We start from the raw sequence: 19,292 nt of genomic DNA, 5'->3' as shown, positions 1-19,292 counted from the left end.
GGACATGCCAACTGCTCGAACTGTAACAGGAGGGAGACGGGGGGGGGGGGGGGGGGGGGGAGAGGGATGGTAGGCGAATGGATCACTTCGGCTTGCTAATACATTGTGCCACACCACCAGCTCCATTCGCCCAACCTGCTTCGTGTCTAAAGAGAAGACCTCCATCTTGCTGCCACAGGCACAGTTTGTGTGTGTGTGTGTGCCTATTATGCATATCGCCCCTCTAGACTTTACGAATCCGGCTAATTGACCGGCTGCCCTGTTCGGATGTTGAGCCGAAACACCTGCCAACGGCGGGGAGAAAAGCCATTCGTTACCCGATCGAATCGGATGGCGAGCGGCGGTCGGCCTTTAACCATAATGGAGCCGTGATTGCGTTTGGCGCGTTTGTATAATCCAATTCCGGGACACGACCAGTTTGCGCACTCGGCTAATGTGCGGTTCCCCCGAAAAGTAAACAGTGTCCAATCGGCTATAAATCAACATCGAAGTTGTGGAATCGGGACAGATATCGGTTGGTCTGCTGGTGGGTGGATCTACGTTTCATTTTGGTTACGGCCGTTAAGGGTATAGCGAGCAGACGTCACAATGTAGCGATTTAGCTGCGAACTACGAATCTAAACCTCCATTGCTGAGGCTCTTAGGAATCAGTTATGATAAACAACAGTGGTGCTAGTTTTGCAACGCAGAAATTCGCTTAGTATATAGGATCTAGTTAACATGTGCATAAGAAAGTTCTGCAGATCTTAGGATTAATACTTAAGACCTGGAAAAACAGCTTAGAAGTAAATATAGTAGGCTTTTGTGTTGCATATTGAGCCTTGGGCCTTGAGATTTGAGTCATGAGTCGTGAGTCTTGAGTCTTGAGTCTTGAGTCTTGAGATTTGAGTCAAGAGTCGTGAGTCTTGAGTCTTGAGTCTTGAGTCTTGAGTCTTGAGTTTTGAGTTTTGAGTCTTGAGTCTTGAGTCTTGAGTCTTGAGTCTTGAGTCTTGAGTCTTGAGTCTTGAGTCTTGAGTCTTGAGTCTTGAGTCTTGAGTCTTGAGTCTTGAGTCTTGAGTCTTGAGTCTTGAGTCTTGAGTCTTGAGTCTTGAGTCTTGAGTCTTGAGTCTTGAGTCTTGAGTCTTGAGTCTTGAGTCTTGAGTCTTGAGTCTTGAGTCTTGAGTCTTGAGTCTTGAGTCTTGAGTCTTGAGTCTTGAGTCTTGAGTCTTGAGTCTTGAGTCTTGAGTCTTGAGTCTTGAGTCTTGAGTCTTGAGTCTTGAGTCTTGAGTCTTGAGTCTTGAGTCTTGAGTCTTGAGTCTTGAGTCTTGAGTCTTGAGTCTTGAGTCTTGAGTCTTGAGTCTTGAGTCTTGAGTCTTGAGTCTTGAGTCTTGAGTCTTGAGTCTTGAGTCTTGAGTCTTGAGTCTTGAGTCTTGAGTCTTGAGTCTTGAGTCTTGAGTCTTGAGTCTTGAGTCTTGAGTCTTGAGTCTTGAGTCTTGAGTCTTGAGTCTTGAGTCTTGAGTCTTGAGTCTTGAGTCTTGAGTCTTGAGTCTTGAGTCTTGAGTCTTGAGTCTTGAGTCTTGGGCCTTGAGATTTGAGTCTTGACTCTTGAGTCTTGACTCTTGAGTCTTGACTCTTGACTCTTGACTCTTGACTCTTGACTCTTGACTCTTGACTCTTGACTCTTGACTCTTGACTCTTGACTCTTGACTCTTGACTCTTGACTCTTGACTCTTGACTCTTGACTCTTGACTCTTGACTCTTGACTCTTGACTCTTGACTCTTGACTCTTGACTCTTGACTCTTGACTCTTGACTCTTGACTCTTCACTCTTGACTCTTCACTCTTCACTCTTCACTCTTGACTCTTGACTCTTGACTCTTGACTCTTGACTCTTGACTCTTGACTCTTGACTCTTGACTCTTGATTCTTCAGTCTCGAGTTTTTAGTACTATAAGATTTAAACTTCCTGTACACTGAAGTTAATTCACATCACACATTAGAAATTAGATTCATACTGTAAACCATCTTATATACTTCTAAAATTAGTCTCGCAATCGATGCTTTTTTTTCAAATCAACGACTGTAGCTTTTAATCTCCTGGTTACAAATACCAATTAGCTCAAAGTGGGACTCACTGTGACAAGCCATAAAGAACCCTCGCGAGAAAGCCCTTGTAAAAACCTCATCAGCAATCAGCTGGCTGCGGTGAAAAGCAAAAATAAAAGGTGCTGATGCGTCCACTGCTACTCCATTACGGTGATGATTCCATTCTCTTTGGTCGTTCAGCGTCCTCCGCCGGGCCAACGCTAATAGAAATGTAACCATTTCCGATTACCGCCCGTCGCGCCTGATAAATCAGTCATCGGGCAATGATAAATGGCCTGCCCACTTTGTAGCACCGGTCGCAGCACCAATATTAAGGCGTCCCCGGACGGAGCTGGACGATCCGGCGAAGGACGGACGGGTTCAATATCTGCAGCCGGCCTCAAGCCTTATCTCACCAAAACCGGGTATGAGCGATCGCAGGCACTCTGCGGTCGACGATCAGGCAAATAAAATGACACAAAATTAACGGCAGGCCTGCGTGCCTCCGAACCAGCCTCACAGCCGCAGCCAGAGTGAGCCGTGTCGAGCGACCCGCCCTGTCGCGGTACACAAAGTCACACTCAATTAGCATATCTGTGGCGAACTATCGGGAACCCGCTTCAGCGAGAGGGGCCTAATCGGAACGATCGGTGCGCGTCCGATTGTGAGTCCCACACGCGCACAGGCCACCTGACCCGGCCCAAAGCGTTGCCCAGAGGGTCGCAGGAAGCAATCTATTTCGAATTCAACAGCGTCTCGCCCCAAACATAGAACGATCGATAAATCAAACCATTGCTTCGCAAACGAGATATTAAGCAATTTTGAAAGAGCGTAAAAGGTAAAGGATATTAGCCAACGCCAGTGGCCAGCGAGTGGTGAACCGATGCGCTACCCCGAATGCATAAATCAATGCGGACGCATCAAATCTCACAGCCGCCCCCGGGACCAATCCGGTTACCGGCAATCCGGGCTTTGTTTAACAGTTTGGCTAACATTTAGCTTTTACTGCACGCCTCGGAATGTCAATGTTTTGACAGGCAGGGGCACCGATTTGGGGGAGTAAAGGGCGGTTTTCGGCGAGCTTAAGCCGGTGGCTAATGATGCAGATTTGGTCGCGAAATAAAATCGTAACGAAGCACCTCCAACCAAGCGGACCCGTATGCTTATGCAAATCTTCGCATTATGTCGCGGGGCAGCCGCGAGCCAAAGACCGCGAGAGCCGTAACATCAAAACATCATTTTGCCGCCCGTTTACGACCGTCAAAGCTGCTTAAGCGCTGAGCCGCTGCGTCCCGGCAGCGATGGCCGCGGTCAAGATGCGGGCCCGGGAACGGAAAGAAAACCGACTCAACCGGTCGGCAGCCGGTAGCGGGCAACGCTGGGGAAGAGTGGCCGAGTTTGCCGCCATTAGTACAACAACCGACACAGTAATAATACTACAAATGCTACCGAAATTGCTGCCCGTGGCGGGGGCATCGAGTGGCCTGGTGCGGAATCTCAGTAATCCGATTACCATTCATAATTCATTAATTGAAGGCGTAGTTCGTGGACGGCTGCCTACGTCTAATTTATCACGATCAGCTTACTATCGACACGGGCACGCTGGTGGCAGAGTCGGAGACACTTCCGAGCGGTCTGCACCCTCTCAACCCCAGCATGGAGCCCTCTCGGTCTGTAAGTAAAGCTAAAGTTTGCCCAAAACAAAGTACAAACTTCTATGCGTCTTGGTAGGCTAGATTTTATCTTGCAAATCTTACGGCCAAGTTCGTTGGAGCCACCGATGGGGAGCATTTATAGTACGGTTTTACGGGGAGGGAATGTTTGTTTCAATACATCCTCTTCTTTTTGTTTTGGCTTAGCGACCTACGCGGTCATGCCGGCGTGTACAAGCTTATTGAGACTTTTTAAATGTCACGCTTTTAGCTTGCCTTAGAGAGGCCATGCCACGAGGGGACGGTCCATACGAGGCTTGAGCACACGACTTTATGCCACAGGATCGCCACGGGTTTCATTGCATTGCATTATTGGTATTACGTAACTTAAGGACAGCCCCCCCATTAGTATCCCTTCTAGAGAGATTGAGATAAAAAGGAGTTGATTCTTGCGTTACATTTAATTGTTAGCGTTACGTAAGCTTTGGATAACCCCTTCGCGCTTTGATGTTTCGTTAAATTGCCACCGCGACCGAAAATGTGGTTTATCTCTTAAATTTTTAAGCGTGAGTCGCTACCTTCCAGCGCTACATGTTATGGTACGCGTTACGTAAGCTCTGGATAACCCCTTCGTATCGCTTCGCACTTTGCTTTGACAAAATCGTCGCTACAACCGAAAACACGGTAGAATACGGGTTGAGCAGAGGGGAGTTGCATTTAGCGTTACATTTCATTTTCAGCGTTACGTATCCTTTGGATAACCCCTTAGTAGTTCTTCGTCTTCGTTCACGAGATTCGAGTGGGCCAATTTTTACGAGTTTTTCTGCTAGCGTCTTTGAAGCTGTGCAAGTCTAAAGCAAAGTGTTAAGTAAATGGGTATGAAATGAGCTACAAATCAACTTCAACCATTAATTGCAGTAATTCAAAATGTGTTAAACATTTTGTCTTTGAAATCAGATGTTGGAAAGCATTTTTCCTGCATGTACAATCGAGAACATCTCTTTGTTATCTAAGTGGAAAGAGCTTGCAAACGCTTGCATTACAAAACCGTATCTATTTTCTCTTGGCACCTAATAAAGATGTCACGAACATGTGCCTAATTTTATAAATTCGCAGCAACTCCTATTTTACTCTCCATTCCGCCGTTGCTTTGCAATTATGCCATTATTAGCTGCCGGCAGCACGAACTCCTGCAGCGCGGTGCTTCCACCCGAGCAATGATAATCCCATCATTTCGGCGCCCGCCGATGCTATTAGCATAATGTTTCATTAATATTTTAGCGCGCGCGCGCGTTTGTGCATTTGTAGGGCGGTATTGCACATTTGCACAATTCATCGGACGCGTTGAATGCATTCGGCCGTTAGCGAGAGCCGCACCAGCGCTCTAGCGTACGATATTAGTGGTTGTGGTTGATACAGGGTTGCTGTGCTTATTTTGCTTATTTTTTTTACAAAATAATACAAAAAAAAACATTCGAAAATAAATCACGTACGTAGGATAGTTTGATTGTACAATTTAAAAAAAAGATGTTACTCGATTTTTTGCTAACAGTAGTAAACCAGTTTCAGATTCAACGATTACCGAGCTCACCCTGCTTCGTACCGCTTCAAACGACGCAAAAACGCACCTATAATAACCTAAGTGGGAATGGATGCCCACTGGCCGGTTAGCGACTCTGCAGGACTTCGAAAAAAGATAATCTTTGGTCCTTCGGCCACCATGCATTGAGGCAGCAGCCCAGACAAACAGATAGCAGATTGTAATATTTTCTATTGAAGAAAGGTTGTATATTCTAATTAAGCTAACATTTAACCTAATTTGATCAATTCTGATAGTTTAACGCTTTTCTAACAGTTTCTAATGCATTATTTTCATCGCGTTACAGGTGCGGTCCAAGGTTACAGGTTCAAGGTTCGCGTAAATGAAAGGAGTTCATTTCATACGTCTAGCTTTTAAACGATTTGAAACATGTTTTGATTTAAAAACAACTTCGATCCGAAGTTACGGGTTTTAGAAACCTTATGTTTTGGCATTCTTACTGTAATTGTTATCTATGCAATGCCGAAGTTGTTCGTTAACAAGTAATTGCATTTTCTTCACGCTGTCCAATGTTGCATAATCTTTTCTGAGCTCTCTGTAGCGCAAAAAACTACCTTTCCCATCTTAAAGGAAACTCCTAATCGATCGGCTCGTCTTGCCCGGCAAGCGTGTGAGATTATCGTAAAAGCAATCGATACTACTTGATCGGCTCATTACCAATACATTTATAGCATTTTAACACACACACACACACACACACACACTTTTACAGCTCTCCCACTGCTCAGCCCAACCCGGACCGCTGCAGCGTCTGTTGGTTTTCCCGCAACACTTGCCGAACGTTTATGTTGATGCGACTGTGCTGCATGTACTCCTCGACGGCAGCGCCCCACTGCACCGCGCCCGGCCGCTCCGCATCCAACACTGCCCACCGTGCCGCACTGCAGCCCAGGCCCTCGGGCAGCTCCGCGTCGATACAAACGCGCGGCACCGCATGATAGCACAGCCGGCTCGCCCCCGTCATAACGACGATGTCGCCGCTCCGCAGCAGCAGGGCGTCCGGGTGCTCCTCCCGGCTAGTGCCGCCGAACAGAAACACTGCCGGCTGGCCGAAGCTGAAGCAAAGAAGGGGGGGAGGGGGGGGGGGGGGGGGCAAAAAGAACGCTTTAGTAAACGTGTGTGTTGCAGCCAGCCAGCTCAACCCTATCCCGCCGCTACCTGAACGAAAACAGAGGCGCCGTTTGATCGTCCTCCGAGTGGTCCGTGTGGCCGGCTAGTGTCGCCCCGGCCGGATAGTAGTTCACGATGGCCGCCTCCGGCGAGAAGCGATCGTAGCCGAGGGTGGTCGCGACGTACCGGACCAGCGCACCGAGCTCGCATGGGAACGGTTCGCGCCGTGCCTCGTCGTACAGCTTGTTTGTCCAATCGTACTGATAGCCCAGCGTGGCCCAGCGCAAACTTTTGGCGAACTTGCGTCGCTCGGCCGGGGTCGGTATGGTTTGCAGCTGCTCCCACCAGCTGCCGACAGCGTCCCGCGCCAGCTGGCCCACGCCGCTCTGGTTGGTGGTGTTGGGAGGGATCGGATAGTCGGCCAAGCTGCGCGTCATCCACTGCCGCTGTGCCTCGGCAGTGAACGGATTGGCCACGACGAGCAGCCCGGGACGGCTGGTCAGTTCGTGCACCTTCCATTCGCTCGGTGACAGCAGGCCCGCGAAACATTGCCCATCGATGTTGCCCAACCGCACTGGCTGCGGGGAAAGAAAAACCATACCAATTACTTTCGGTGCATTGTGTTGGAACCGTTTCCTGAATGTGTTGGAGGCGTCTTCGGCATGTATTAAGAGAAAGTGGGGACCGAACCCTTACCTTCAGGTTTGGATGGTCGCTACCGATCAGCAGCACATCCTCGAACGAAGGTGGCGGATTTCTCGATTTGTAGTACTTGAAGGCTGTTTGGAACATGGCTTTGCATACTCTTTGGCTGAACGTTTCGTTAATCGTTTCATATCACAATGCTGCAAAAGAAAAACCATAATTACTTGTTGCGCTTGATCATCCAACTATTCGTAGAACAAAACACCTGAGCAATCACAATCTAGTATTGAGTTTTAGCACCGCATGTCTTTTCAGTTACCTGGCACGACTGTGCTGCCGGACCGAACCAAAACACCCGCACACCGGTTTGTTTGTTTACATTCGATGCGCACAAATTGACAGCTGGCCCGGGCACAGTGCGTTCCAAAAGTATGTGCTTGCTCGCTGTGCGCTGATGTTTAGTTTAGCTTCCTTGTATTATTTTCAGTGAGCGATTTATTACGAAAGAGGAAATAAATTCTCTCCGCAGTGGGCATGCTTTTTAATTCATATTTGAAAACATTTGAAAGTGCATTATTGCACTTTACGGTTGGTGCCCGTTCACATCGTTTGATTGTAGCGAGATATAAACATTTTATAGCTTCTTTTTATAGTAACTTTACATTCGATTTGCCGTTAGTTTTACCGACGCTCCATGCGTTTCCATTTCAAAACGTAACCGAAATTGATTCGGCTTTTTTTTAATCTGCTTTTTAAAGCTCCTCCCATGCCGATTCTACGTTTGCATAGAAAAAGAGGAAATCCAGGTTCACAATACACATTCTACTAAAGTTCGTACGCTATTTCCTACACTATTCCTAAGTTGCACAGTTTCCATTCGGTATGGTTTGTCGACTGGAACTGGAATTGTATCGGTTCCAGACTCGGACCTAATTCCAAGTATCGGTCCAAATCCAAATCCAGAACAGTTCCAGGTATTGTTTTTGATACTAATTATAATCGGGAGCTATTTCCGGATCAGAACGGGTTCATAGTCAGTTCCAGGTCCTTTATAGGTTTATTTTTAGTTTCAGGACGTTTATTGATTCATGATCGGCTCCAGGACCAGTATGGGCTCATGGTTGGTTCCAGGACCGGTTGGGGTTCATGATCAGTGTCAGGGTCAGTATGGGTACATGATCGGTTCCAAGACCGGAATTAATTCTTGATATGTTCCAGTACAGGTATGGGTTCAGTTCTTGGACCAGTATGACCAGTATTGATGCCTGAACCGGTGTATGTTCAGTATCTGTTTCAGGTTCGGTATAGGTTCAGTTTCAAATCCAGGACCTACTGCCGCTCATGCGCCGTGCTTGAGCCAGAATATGTAATGGATTGGTGTCAGGTTTGGTTTTGGTTTAAGGTCGCTTAAGAGGTCGTCATAAGTATCTCATTTCAATTGGGTTATGAGGCCATTAATTTCGGCGTACTCTTAAGTGTAAAAGGGCTCTTTGTAATTTATTTGCGCTGCATTGTAACCTGGCCAAATCAACTAGTGCATTCTAAAATCCCTGGGAAAAAAAAACAAAAACAAAAACTATGGGAAAGCGCTGTATCAAGTTTATGTCGTTGCATCATTCCATCTCAATCGATAAGATAGCTACGAACCACCCTCTGTCCCAATCCCCCCCCCCTCCTCCGCCATTCCCTATCAACCTATTTTTGAAGTGGTTGTGCCGTATCGTCCACTAAACCCTTCCACACATTCCACGCCGGCCACCTCTCTAGCCGGACGGGGGCGGTCCGCTTGGATTCCACCGGCTTGCGGCGAGCTGCTTGGCCGCCGCCCGCCTCACCTTCCCGCTCGCCGTCATCGGCAGCTGGTCGACAAAGATGACGCCCCCGCGCAGCCACTTGTGGGCCGGCCGAGCCCGCCCGTCCGGCGTGCGGGCACAGTGCTCGACCACCTGCCGTTCGGTCGGGGCGCTCGCCGATTCGTACGGTTCGCGCACGACCAGCGCCGTGGCCAGCTCGTTGTACGGCCGGGCCGGATCGGGCAGCCCGACGACGGCCACGTACCGGACGCCCGGCAGCTCCGCGATCGTGTCCTCCAGCTCGGTCGGGGCGATCTGGAACCCGTCGTACTTGAAGATTTCCCGCTTGCGGTCCACCAGATAGAGGTAGCCGTCCGCGTCGAAGCGCGCAATGTCGCCGGTCCGCACGTACCCGTCCGCGGCCAGGGTGGCCTCGGTCGCCGGCACGTCACCGTGGTACCCGAGGAAGGGGTGCGCCGGCCGGACAAGCAGTTCGCCCGTTTCGTTGGGACCGAGCGGTCGGCCATCCTCCGCTGTGATCTGTAACGAGTGGAGTGGCATTAGATTGGACATGAGAACACACACACACACACCATCACACACTTACCTTCGCCGTTACACCGGGCAGCAGAAAGCCAACGGAATCGTCACGGACCAGCAGCTCGTAGGCGATGTTGCCCGTCTCGCTGGTGCCGTACCCGACGAGCGACCGACCCCTGCCAGCCACCAGGACGCGCTGATTGATGTCCTCCCGCAGCCGCTTCGACACCGTGCTGCCGCCGACGGCGAACAGCTTGATCGAGGGCAACCGTTCGGCGGAGGCCTCCAGCGTGCGCACGATGTCGGTTGCCATCGTGGGCGTCACGAGCAGCAGCGTCACCTGGTGCCGATTGCACAGCTCGATCGCAAGCTGCGGCGTGGCCGGCCGGGTGGTGATGACGCGCCGGATCCCGTTCAGCAGACCGGTCATCAGCATCTGCCAGCCGGAGATCCAGTAGAGCGTGCTGAAGCACAGGATCGTGTCGCGGCGATCGAGCTGGCTGATGCGCTGGTACGGTCCGATCAGCTGGGCGTGCGAGATACGAACGGCCTTCGGCAGACCGGTCGTGCCGGACGAGCACACAATAACCGCCGTCAGCGCGGCCGAATCGCCCCGGTAGGCGGGCACGAACCCGTCCTCATCGTCCGTCTCGACCGCGGTCACGTCGGCCACGGGCAGACACTGGGCCGATGGCTCACCGAGCAGCACGTACGGCTGGGCCGCGAGCAGTAGGCCGATCCGCCCGGCTGCTTCGTAGACGACCGGCAGCGCGTCCGCATCCGCTATCACGTTGCGGGGCCGGGTCAGGCGCAGCAGGTGCTCCACCTCCTCCACGCCGAACGACGGATCGAGCGTGCTGACCGTTACGCCGGCCAGGAAGCAACCGAGCACGACCGGCGCCACGTCGTCGGAGTTGCGCGCCATCAGCGCCACCACGTCGCCCTGCCGGCAGCGGTCGGGGCCGATCAGCCGCCTGGCGAAGCGGACCGCGCGACGGCGCAGCTCGTCCCCGCTCATCGCGTACCCGGTGTCACCGTTCAGCTGGGCCGGTTTCGGGCCCGCTCGCTCCAGCACGTTCAGCAGCACCTGGCCGAGGTTGGCGGCCGGATTCAGCACGGGCGGTCGGTCCGGGCCGCGCCAGCAGCCGGCAGCCGGATCGTACTGGGTCGCCATGCTTACGCACGGGCGTGGAACGGGTAACTGTCGGGCTGGGCGCTTAAGCGCGGGCACAGAGAGGGATAGCGAGTGCCACTTTACACTGGTGGCATCTGGCCACTCTTGTTATCGCGCACCCGTCTGGCTCTATTGTTGCCAAACAGGCTTCGAGTGCGCCGAGAGATATGAGCGTGAAGCCGCTTTCGAATCATGCTGCACTAGGGGAGACACGTTGTAACAGCCTGTCCCTTTTAATATGATTTACTCTATCCAACTACCAGCTTGAGCTATTGATTGAACGTTTACATGGCAAATTGTACTTCGTTTACTTTCTTGGAAAGCTATTTATGACGTTCACTAATCCTAATCGAAAGCCTCCTAGCTCTTCCTAACGGCAAAGTGATATTGAAACTCCTCTATTAGGCAGGCATAAACCCGAGCTGACTCAAAGGGCGCCTTCTTTAAAATTTATTTCTAAACATTAAAATGATATGACAATTAACAGATGCAATGTGGTACGAACAATGGCAACAACAAAACCTACTGCCTTGTCTCTGCAGCACAGCGCAGCACCGAAGGCATTTGCACTAACTTACTTCCCCCCATCGACTCCCTCTCCCGCTGCGTGCTTTGCTTCCGGTGGCGAAACATTGTCCGTTTCTTCCTTCTGCTTCGCGATAAGGTCGCTAAGTTTGTAACACTTGAAGGGCACTATCTTCATCACCAGCTGGTTTGCGTTCCTTTCCTGCAGCGGCATCGCGCCGGCAACCTCCTCCTTCATGGGCGGCTTGGTGGTGGTGGTGGTGATCGTCTTGGCGCCACTTTCGTCAGCCTTTTCGTTGCAGATGACGGTGACATCGTGGGATTTATTTTCTGCCGAGACCGTTTCCGGTGCCACCGTATCCTTGGGGCTGCCTTCTCTCTGTTCGTCCCTGTCCGGCACCTCCCTCTGCGGCACTAGCGTTGTGTCGGAGGTCGGCGAACCGGCGCCTTCGGTCATGTCAGCCGGGGCCGGCGGCACAAGCGTTGTGTCGGAGGTCGGCGAACCGGCGCCTTCGGTCATGTCAGCCGGGGCCGGCGGCACTTCGATCTGCAGCATTTTCAGCCTCATCCGCTGTGCTTCCAGCCGCCACTTCCATGCCTCCTTTACCGCATCCTCCTGCATGTCCATCGCTTGGCGGTGCTTGTGCTGGTACGAGTTGAGCGAGCTTTTTAGTGTATCCATTTCTTTTCTGTGTAAAACAGTAAAACAAAAAACAAAGCGAAAATCAGTTTTAGTACTTAGGAACCAGGAAACTAAAAAGCTTCAGCAATAAATTGATACATTTTTGGTGCCACTAGAATCGTTAGACAAACGAGAGTGAAACTTCAAATTGAATAGCTTTTCAGTTGTGAATGAACTGAATCCGTTTTAGCAGGGCTTGAACCTTATTTTGTATCAAAATTACAGTCAACAAGCCAGGTAGCTTGCATAAAATCGATGTGAACCTTTGTATGAATCGAATAATTGGAGTTGTATAGAGTTGCTAAGGAAAAAAGGACCTTTTCCAACTCGATTCTATACGCGGCATTGAGGTTTCCATAGAAAGGTGTCAAGTAGAAGAGTCATTCCAACCAATGACATTATATTGCAATAGATTCTCTGAATTAAATAGCTGAGAAATCTTTAGTTTTGATGTTTTGAAAGCCGTATTTTGAAAGCGTATTTTAAAGCCATCCCCGAGAGTTGGTGTGGCAATTTGACGCTTACTGCAATTTCATCGCACCGTCTCGATTGATTGTTCCTACCAGGCTTCTAAAACAATAAGCATATTTCATAGAGCAATTGGGTCAAATTTTTCGACTCGACTGAATCGCTACAAATATTTAACACAATTTTACAGACTGGCCGAATTGATATGATTAAAATTATAATTAAAATAACAGCCAAACACAAATGCTAGAAAGAAAACGATAACTTACGTATAGTACTCGACGAGTACGTTTACCCATGCAAAGCTATTGGAGGCCATCTCGTGTTCCAGGTGGCGCACCCGCCGATCCGCCCGGGCCAGCTGCTCGGTCAGATCCTTGATCTGCTCGTGGAGCGCCTGCACGTTGTAGTACTCCGCCGACCGGACCAGCTTGACGCACCGCTCGTACTGCGTCTGGGACTCGCGCTGCGCCATACGGAGCGTGCGGATCTCTCGCGGGCAGTCTTCGTGCTCGCTCTTAAGTTGAAAGAAGCGCTGCTTCAGCTGGTTGTACCTGTGCATGAGCTGTTTGCGCTGATCGGCCACCTCCCGGAACAAGGAATTTCCCTTCTCAACTACAGCGAAAGAGAGAAAGAGAAATATTAAGCACAGTTGCAGGGCCGAACTGAAGCGATCGAGCGCTTCACACTCACGTGCACTGTTCGAGTTGGAGCGCAAACCGGCCAGCTCCGCCGCCAGCATGCCGTTCTGCTGCTGGGTCGCTTCGAGCAGGTCGCGCAGCTCCTCCGCCTCCTGCGCTTTGATCTCCAGGTTGCCCTTCTTGGACGCGAGCTGCTCCCGCAGCAGCTCGATCTCCTCGCTCAGCTCGGCAATGTTGGTCAGCGCACCGGTGAGCTTCCGGTCGGCCGTTGTCAGCTTCTGCTGCAGCTGCACGATTTCCGACTGATACTGCAGCTCGTCCTCCTCCCAGTCCTGCTTGGCGCGCAGCGACTTTTCCTGCACCATCCGGAGCGTTTCCTCGATGTGCTCGGGGACGGGCCCGTCCGCGGGCGGGCCCTGCTGCGGCGGCTCGGAGCGTTGCGCTGCGAGCTCTTTGCTCAGCTGCTCTATTTGCGCCTCCTGTGCCTTCAGCTGGGTCGCGTGCTCGGTGCGCATTTGTTCCAGCTGCCGGTTTGATTTGGCCACTTGCTGTTCCAGCTCGTCGGACAGATCGGTGCTGATCTGCTTGGCTACCTGCAGCTTTTTCTTCACCGTGTACAGCTCCTGCCGCAGCTCCTCGTTCTCTGCCTTGAGCCTGTCCATCGCGCAGCACGGTGGAACGGAACGACCCGGCACTTGATTTGTTTTCGCCGCGTTACCCTTTTTCTCCCCCAGTAGAAGGCACAAACCTTTGGGCGGAATCGTACGTTGGTTTTCCGTTGCTACTTTTCGTTTCGTTTGACCGTTTGATTGGCGATAGGTGTACAAAGGCGAATATGTGACCGTTGTTTGACAGTCGCGGCACTGACAGTTGGAGAGTGACGGCGATGCAGCACTGACTACACGACGTAGCGGTAGACGCGTCATAAGGATGTAAACAAAACAAGGTGTGTTCGAGCAGTTTATGAGTTTGCGTGTGATTCAACAGCGAAATGTTGTTTTTGGTAAAGTTTTGAGAGGCTTTAGCTCCAATGGAGTTATTTTGTCTCCAAAATCCAACATCAAAGATTCGAGCACGAAATGTACTGTCATGTACGAACAATGTCACACGCATGCCTTGGATATTTATTTCCTTTTATTTTTACTTGCTCCTACAGGGTTAAGCTTCACAGGTTTAGGAAAACAGATCACAAACTGGTCGAATGTGTATGACTGCCACCAAACAACCCTTGCAATAAAGTAGCACAGTCCCACAATAGGACAGTCCCGTGGAACAGTCGTCAACTCGTATGTCTTAATCAGCCATACCGGCGAACTCGTTCGTTCCCGGGAACGTTCGCCGCGACGCTCATTTTCACTTAATTCATAGCCCTCTAGATCAAAAATTAGAAAACCGCATAGATTTTATTCTGGCCAACCTAGTGGTACAATCCTGTCCACTCATGAGCGACGAATGTTTCTCGTTGAACGAGTTCGCCGGTACGGCTGAATAACAAGCCCGTCATGGGTTGAAGCCTAATATGGACCGTCTCCTCGTAGCAAACGCAGGCTCGGCTTCTTCTTTGGCACTACAACCGTGTTCGAAAAATCATGGGTAGTTAGAGAATCGGCCGTATCGGGGAGCTCGTTCGTCGAAGAACGTTCGTCGCTCATGAGTGGACAGGGTTGTACCGCAAGATTAGGCAGACATTTTTGATCATAGAGGGCTATGAAATGAGTGAAAATGAGCGTCGCGGCGAACGTTCCCGGGAACGAACGAGCTCCCCGATACGGCTGAATACCTCAAAACAAATGTCGAAATGGTTAACAGGTAGACAGTACTGATAGTTTACATTAAAATTATAATGTGATATATTTCAACACGAAGTTAGCAGTGATTTGGCAGCAAATGAAATGAAGTAAATGAGCAACAATTTCAAAGAGCCAGACTTTTAGGAACCAAGAACGGTCCCAATGATAACCTCGAAAGAACAGACAGAATCAAATCGGTATTTCCCAACTACCGCTACGGTAAGAAAATTTTCGTGTAGTTTGTGTAAAAAATAGACATTTTTCTTTATTTGATATTTGTCGCATTCAATCCCCTGCCAGAAATCTGTCCGCCTTACAGAATCATCGCATAAAACTAACTCACCTATTCTTGTACCTTTCCTTTCTGCGTACCTACGTAAGGTATCGTATTTTTCTCTCTCCTCTCTCTCTCTCTCTCTCTCTCTCTCTTTCTCTCTCTCTCTCTCTCTCTCTCACTCTCTATCTCTTTCTCGCTATCAAATTCTGCTTGCCTTTATCTCTACATTGTGTGGAGGAAGTAGTAGTTATCTAATTGCTAAGTGTCTACAGTTCCTTGCTAACAAGATGATCGCTAAACCGTTTCCGTGCCTAGGGCCTACTAATGACAGCACTACTACTTTGCCATTTACCTGCCGAGCTGGAAGAACCCCATTTCTTGAAAATGCCGTATCAGTGGCTGTTTTGCTGTAATCCTTCCCATGCAGCCTTGCACGCTGAGCCCAGTTCGATGCAGTACGGAGTACCACATTCGTGATGGTCACGTTAAACGCCTTCTTCCAGCTGCACGGTGGCAACCTCCATCGGACATTGGAACCAGTTCACTAAACATGATCAAAAACCGTAATCCCTAACATATCGCTATTATCCATTTAGTTATCTCCTTCCTCTTCTATCGACAGTGTCTACATGATGGCGTTGATCTGCTCCAGCTACTCCCAATACTCACTCACCCGCACAGACACACACACACACGCACCATCGCATGCACACGCCAATCGCCGTCGTTTCGTGCATTCTGGCTATTTACATTTCGCTGTGGAACAGAACAGAAAAATGGGTTGCGCATCAGCGACTGAAACAGGTGGACGGAAAGCCTGTTCTGTTCATGAATCCGGCATAAGTCTTTCAACACATTTTTGCGTGGTGACAGTAGGCGAAAGGTGGCGAGGAACAAGTAAAGAATAGTGCGAAAGGCGAAACTACTAATACACTAACCAAAAAAAATGTACAACTTTAAACTCTTCCTACTTTCTCTCTCTCTATCTCTCTCTATCTCTCTCTCCCTTCTCCATCCTTCTCACTCACTCTCTCTGTCTCTCTGTATCTTTTTACAATATTCGTATATAAGGAACGCATCAAAGCACGAATTAACTTAGGCTACACGGTACGGCGAAGTAGGGGATCACATGAAACACACGTGCTGCGGCTGCCACTACTTCCCGTCCGTTTAACGTAATCTGGAAGGTTGACTGAGCTACTATACACAAAGGCACTACTACCAAGGTGCTACCTAACAGACTCCAATGGAGTTCGTAAACCTAACAAACCTTAACCTTTCTAATCGCACGAATGACGGGCGACGTTCCGGGACGACCCGAAAGAGCGATGCACGGTTGTATGTGTGAATGAGTGTGTGTGTGTGGGGGGGGGGGGATCACTAAAAAACCTAACCTAACAAATTGCGGCGCGCGCGATCACAACGATCCGGCAGATGAGCATCAGTGCGATCTTCAAACGAACGATTGCTACCACTACTGCTGCTACGACGACGACTACTACTACTGCTACTACTACCACTGCAAATACTACTACTGCTGCTCGATTATGGTGCGCATTGCCGCCCGGAACACACTGCTAGAATATGGCAGTTGGAAACTGGTGTGCCGCGTCTGCAAATGGCGGCTTTAACGGTACGCAGACTAAGGCGGCTCCGAGGACTGGTAGAACACCATAACGCTGTAGTGACAGGGGCCTTAGATCCGCTGCTGCTGCGTCCGGTGTTGTGTTTTGTACTGCGGCGCGCCTAGTCACTGGACGGTTTCGGGCGCTGCCGCCGGAGGCTGCCCGCCCGCCGTTAGGAGAACGGGGGCGTGTCGCTCTCGGACCGGATCTGCCGGATGCGCACGTCGTCGTACGCGATGGTGAAGATGCTCTTCTTGTCCGCGATCTTGTTCCGCTTGCCCTTGGTGTGGAGCAGCGAGTTCATCGCGATGCCCGAATCGTGATCGTCCTCCAGCGTGGACACGTTGAGCGTTTTCGCGTTCTTGGTGCTGGTGCTGCCGCCGCCGGCACCGTTCGACTTCGCCCCGGGGGCCGCCGTCGCCGCCGCCGACTGGTCGACGATCTTGATCTGCACCTTGTTGTCGCGGCTCACGATCGGTGGCGTCTCGGGGTAGAGGTAGTGGGGCAGCTTGTCCGGCGGGGCCGGCACGACCGGCGGCCCGGTCCCGTACTCCGCCTCGAACCGGTGCTCGGAGTGCTGGAGCAGCGGGTGGCTGCCGCCCGCCTCCTGCTGCTGCTGCTGCTGCTGCTGCTGGGACTGGGCGACCTTGCGCGCGTGCTGTATGTCTTCCTTGAGCAGGCGGGCCTCCTTCGGTGGGCTGGTGCGGGGCGCCGGCTCCGGCTTGCCCTTGGCCGGTGGGGCCGGTGCGGCCGCGGCTGCCTCCCCCTCGCCCTTCCGGCGGCTGCCGCCGGTCGTGATGGTGGTGGTCGAGCTGGTGGTCGTGGTGGTGAGCAGCGTCGTCCCGCCGGCCGGCTCCCGGTCCCTCTTGCGCCCGTCCCGCTTCTCGAGCGAGTCGCCCTCCTTGCTGAGGTTGTAGTACCAGTCCATGTACTTCGGGTTGACCCCGTGCTGCTGTCCCTCGCCGCCACCGCCGCCGCCGCCGCCGCCCCCCGGTTCGTTGAGGTCCTCCTCCTTCGACACCGATTTGCTCAGGCGGGGCGGCTTGGGGGCGGGCCCCTTCGGGCCCTGCGAGCCCGCCATTGCCCCCGAACCGCCCGTCCCAGCCGCCTGCCGGCGGCTCGGCGACTCGGACGTCGTCAGCCGGATGCGGGTCGTGGTCGTTTCGGTCTTGTCGTCGCGCCGCGAAACCCGCTGCTCGACCGACGCCTTCGGCGACACCGTCACCGACTTGGACGTCTTCGTCACCGAGTACCGGTAGTCCTCCACGTCGGACGCCATCTCGTCCAGGCTGTCCGCGGAGAAGTAGTTCTTCTGCACCACCACCTCCTTCTCCGAGCCGTCCGAGTCCTCGTAGTACTTGACGTTCTTGCGGTACACCTTCTTGCGGCGCCCGTCCGCCCCGGGCGCACCATTGCCCCCGTTACCCCCGCCCCGCCGGCCCCGCTGCTCCGGCCCGTGCAGCGAGTCGGAGATTTCCATCAGCACGTCCCGCTTGAGCCGCTGCTCCTTCCCGGGCTCCTTGCCGTTGCGCGACAGCTCCTCGTTGCGCTTGCGGCGCAGTATGCTGGTGCGCGTCTCCTGCCCACCCCGCCGGTGCCCACCGCCGCCCGGGCCCTCCCGGCGCAGCTCGCGCCCGTGGTGCAGCTCGTCCTCCTCCTCCTGGATCGGGGTGCGGATTTTGCGCTTCACCGACTCGACCACGATGATGCGCCGGTTCGACTTGCGCTCGCCGGTCGACTCGCCACCGCTGTACTCGCCGCTGCCGCCGCCCAGCCCGCCCTTGCCGCCGGTGCGGTGCTTCAGCGTCTTTTTGCGGTGCCGCCGGCGCTTGATCAGGTACACGCCGTCCGGGCTGTCCGGCGGGCTGTACCGCACGTACTCGTACTCGTCCTCCGACAGCGAGTCGTCGTTCTCGCTCTTGGTGCGCCGCCGGCCGAACCCGCCCGAGGCCCCGAAGCCCCCAGCGCCGCCGCCGCCGCCGCCGCCGCCGCGCATCGGCTCCGTCTGCGTGCCGGTGTCGCAGTCGGTCTGGGTGGCGGCCACCACCACCGCCATCGACTGGCACGGCAGGCTCTGGGTCTCGAGCGCCTGCTCGTACTGGTTGTACCGCTCCTCGAGCTTCTCCTTCTCGAGCAGTATCTGGCGGAGCAGCGCGTTCTGCTGCTTGAGCGAGTGCTCCAGCTCCTGGTGCATCAGCGAGTGGGTCGAGACGGCCGGCTTCAGCCGGCCCGGGTCGCCGTCCCCGTCCGCCGCCGGGTCCTTGCTGCGGCCCGCGCCCGCACCGATCTTCACCTCGGTCACGTGTTCGCCCCGCCGCACCGGCACCTCGTTCGGGATGGTCTGGATGAAGGTCGTGCCCGGCAGCAGCTGGTAGTGCTCGCGGATGATCTGCTTCCCGTTCGCCTGCTCCTCGATGTACCGGCGCATCAGGATCTCCTTGCCGCCGTTGTCCACCATGATGTACTGGGGCTGGTTGGGCTGGGCGGCCACGCCAGCGCGCTGCTGCTGCTGCTGCTGCTGCGCCTGCTGCTGCTGCGGTATGTTGACGTAGATGTTCTCCTCCTCGTTGCGGCCGCGCGTTATCAGCCGCAGTATCTCCGCGTTGCCGTCCTTGATGAAGTACTGATCGCGCGGCTCAATGTCGTCCGCGACCAGCTGTGGAGCCGCCTAATGCGGAGAGCACAACGTGAGACAACGAACCCTCA

At 52.7% G+C, this 19,292-nt stretch overlaps 4 protein-coding genes across 15 annotated transcripts in view; all 4 read right to left on the bottom strand.

Annotated features, from left to right (window-relative positions):
• Positions 1-5,963: 5,963 nt before the first annotated feature.
• Positions 5,964-7,491, bottom strand: LOC1272107 (nucleic acid dioxygenase ALKBH1). 2 transcript variants are annotated; one of them, XM_061644818.1, is made up of 4 exons: positions 7,391-7,491; positions 7,123-7,271; positions 6,475-7,004; positions 5,964-6,371 (listed from the first exon to the last, which is right to left on the bottom strand). In XM_061644818.1, exons 2-4 carry the CDS (start codon positions 7,216-7,218, stop codon positions 6,041-6,043), a joined length of 957 nt encoding a protein of 318 aa, XP_061500802.1. In that variant the 5' UTR covers positions 7,219-7,271; positions 7,391-7,491; the 3' UTR covers positions 5,964-6,040. The 2 variants fall into 2 exon arrangements, with proteins under 2 accessions (XP_061500802.1, XP_310984.5); XM_310984.5 differs by having other exon boundaries at positions 7,337-7,464.
• Positions 7,492-8,529: 1,038 nt separating this feature from the next.
• Positions 8,530-11,099, bottom strand: LOC1272108 (probable 4-coumarate--CoA ligase 1). The gene is made up of 2 exons (XM_310985.5): positions 9,472-11,099; positions 8,530-9,404 (listed from the first exon to the last, which is right to left on the bottom strand). The coding sequence occupies exons 1-2, from the start codon at positions 10,576-10,578 to the stop codon at positions 8,835-8,837; spliced, it is 1,677 nt and encodes a 558-aa protein (XP_310985.5). The 5' UTR covers positions 10,579-11,099; the 3' UTR covers positions 8,530-8,834.
• Positions 10,980-14,458, bottom strand: LOC11175766 (uveal autoantigen with coiled-coil domains and ankyrin repeats). Of its 2 annotated transcripts, XM_061644791.1 has the most exons (4): positions 12,947-13,772; positions 12,523-12,868; positions 11,582-11,792; positions 10,980-11,503 (listed from the first exon to the last, which is right to left on the bottom strand). In XM_061644791.1, the coding sequence occupies exons 1-4, from the start codon at positions 13,554-13,556 to the stop codon at positions 11,153-11,155; spliced, it is 1,518 nt and encodes a 505-aa protein (XP_061500775.1). In that variant the 5' UTR covers positions 13,557-13,772; the 3' UTR covers positions 10,980-11,152. The 2 variants fall into 2 exon arrangements, with proteins under 2 accessions (XP_061500775.1, XP_061500781.1); XM_061644797.1 differs by having other exon boundaries at positions 10,980-11,792; positions 12,947-14,458.
• Positions 14,459-15,085: 627 nt separating this feature from the next.
• LOC1272110 (cadherin-86C) overlaps positions 15,086-19,292 on the bottom strand; it is a 113,474-nt gene continuing 109,267 nt past the window's right edge. For 9 of the 10 annotated variants that reach the window (XM_061646912.1, XM_061646923.1, XM_061646915.1 and 6 more), the window contains one exon: positions 15,086-19,254. In XM_061646912.1, the coding sequence (XP_061502896.1) occupies positions 16,759-19,254 (2,496 nt within the window). In that variant the 3' untranslated portion in view covers positions 15,086-16,758. The remainder of the gene's footprint in view (positions 19,255-19,292) is intronic. The other variant, XM_310987.6, reaches the window with a different exon arrangement.

Source organism: Anopheles gambiae, chromosome X (assembly GCF_943734735.2).
Source record: "Anopheles gambiae chromosome X, idAnoGambNW_F1_1, whole genome shotgun sequence".
Taxonomy (NCBI): domain Eukaryota; kingdom Metazoa; phylum Arthropoda; class Insecta; order Diptera; family Culicidae; genus Anopheles; species Anopheles gambiae.
The sequence above is the reverse complement of the archived record's forward strand: the minus strand, read 5'-3'. Positions and strand labels throughout refer to the sequence as shown.

What these genes read in the sequence shown, in the direction of transcription:
- LOC1272107 (XM_061644818.1), bottom strand. Translation starts at nt 7,218, where the DNA reads ATGTTCCAAACAGCCTTCAAGTACTACAAATCGAGAAATCCGCCACCT. An exon ending in GCGACCATCCAAACCTGAAG is followed by an intron (nt 7,005 to 7,122) that starts GTAAGGGTTCGG and finishes CTTTCCCCGCAG; the next exon opens with CCAGTGCGGTTGGGCAACAT. An exon ending in GCGCCTCTGTTTTCGTTCAG is followed by an intron (nt 6,372 to 6,474) that starts GTAGCGGCGGGA and finishes TCTTTGCTTCAG; the next exon opens with CTTCGGCCAGCCGGCAGTGT.
- LOC1272108 (XM_310985.5), bottom strand. Translation starts at nt 10,578, where the DNA reads ATGGCGACCCAGTACGATCCGGCTGCCGGCTGCTGGCGCGGCCCGGAC. An exon ending in TGCCCGGTGTAACGGCGAAG is followed by an intron (nt 9,405 to 9,471) that starts GTAAGTGTGTGA and finishes CACTCGTTACAG; the next exon opens with ATCACAGCGGAGGATGGCCG.
- LOC11175766 (XM_061644797.1), bottom strand. Translation starts at nt 13,820, where the DNA reads ATGACGCGTCTACCGCTACGTCGTGTAGTCAGTGCTGCATCGCCGTCA. An exon ending in CTCCAACTCGAACAGTGCAC is followed by an intron (nt 12,869 to 12,946) that starts GTGAGTGTGAAG and finishes CTTTCGCTGTAG; the next exon opens with TTGAGAAGGGAAATTCCTTG. An exon ending in GTACTCGTCGAGTACTATAC is followed by an intron (nt 11,793 to 12,522) that starts GTAAGTTATCGT and finishes TGTTTTACACAG; the next exon opens with AAAAGAAATGGATACACTAA.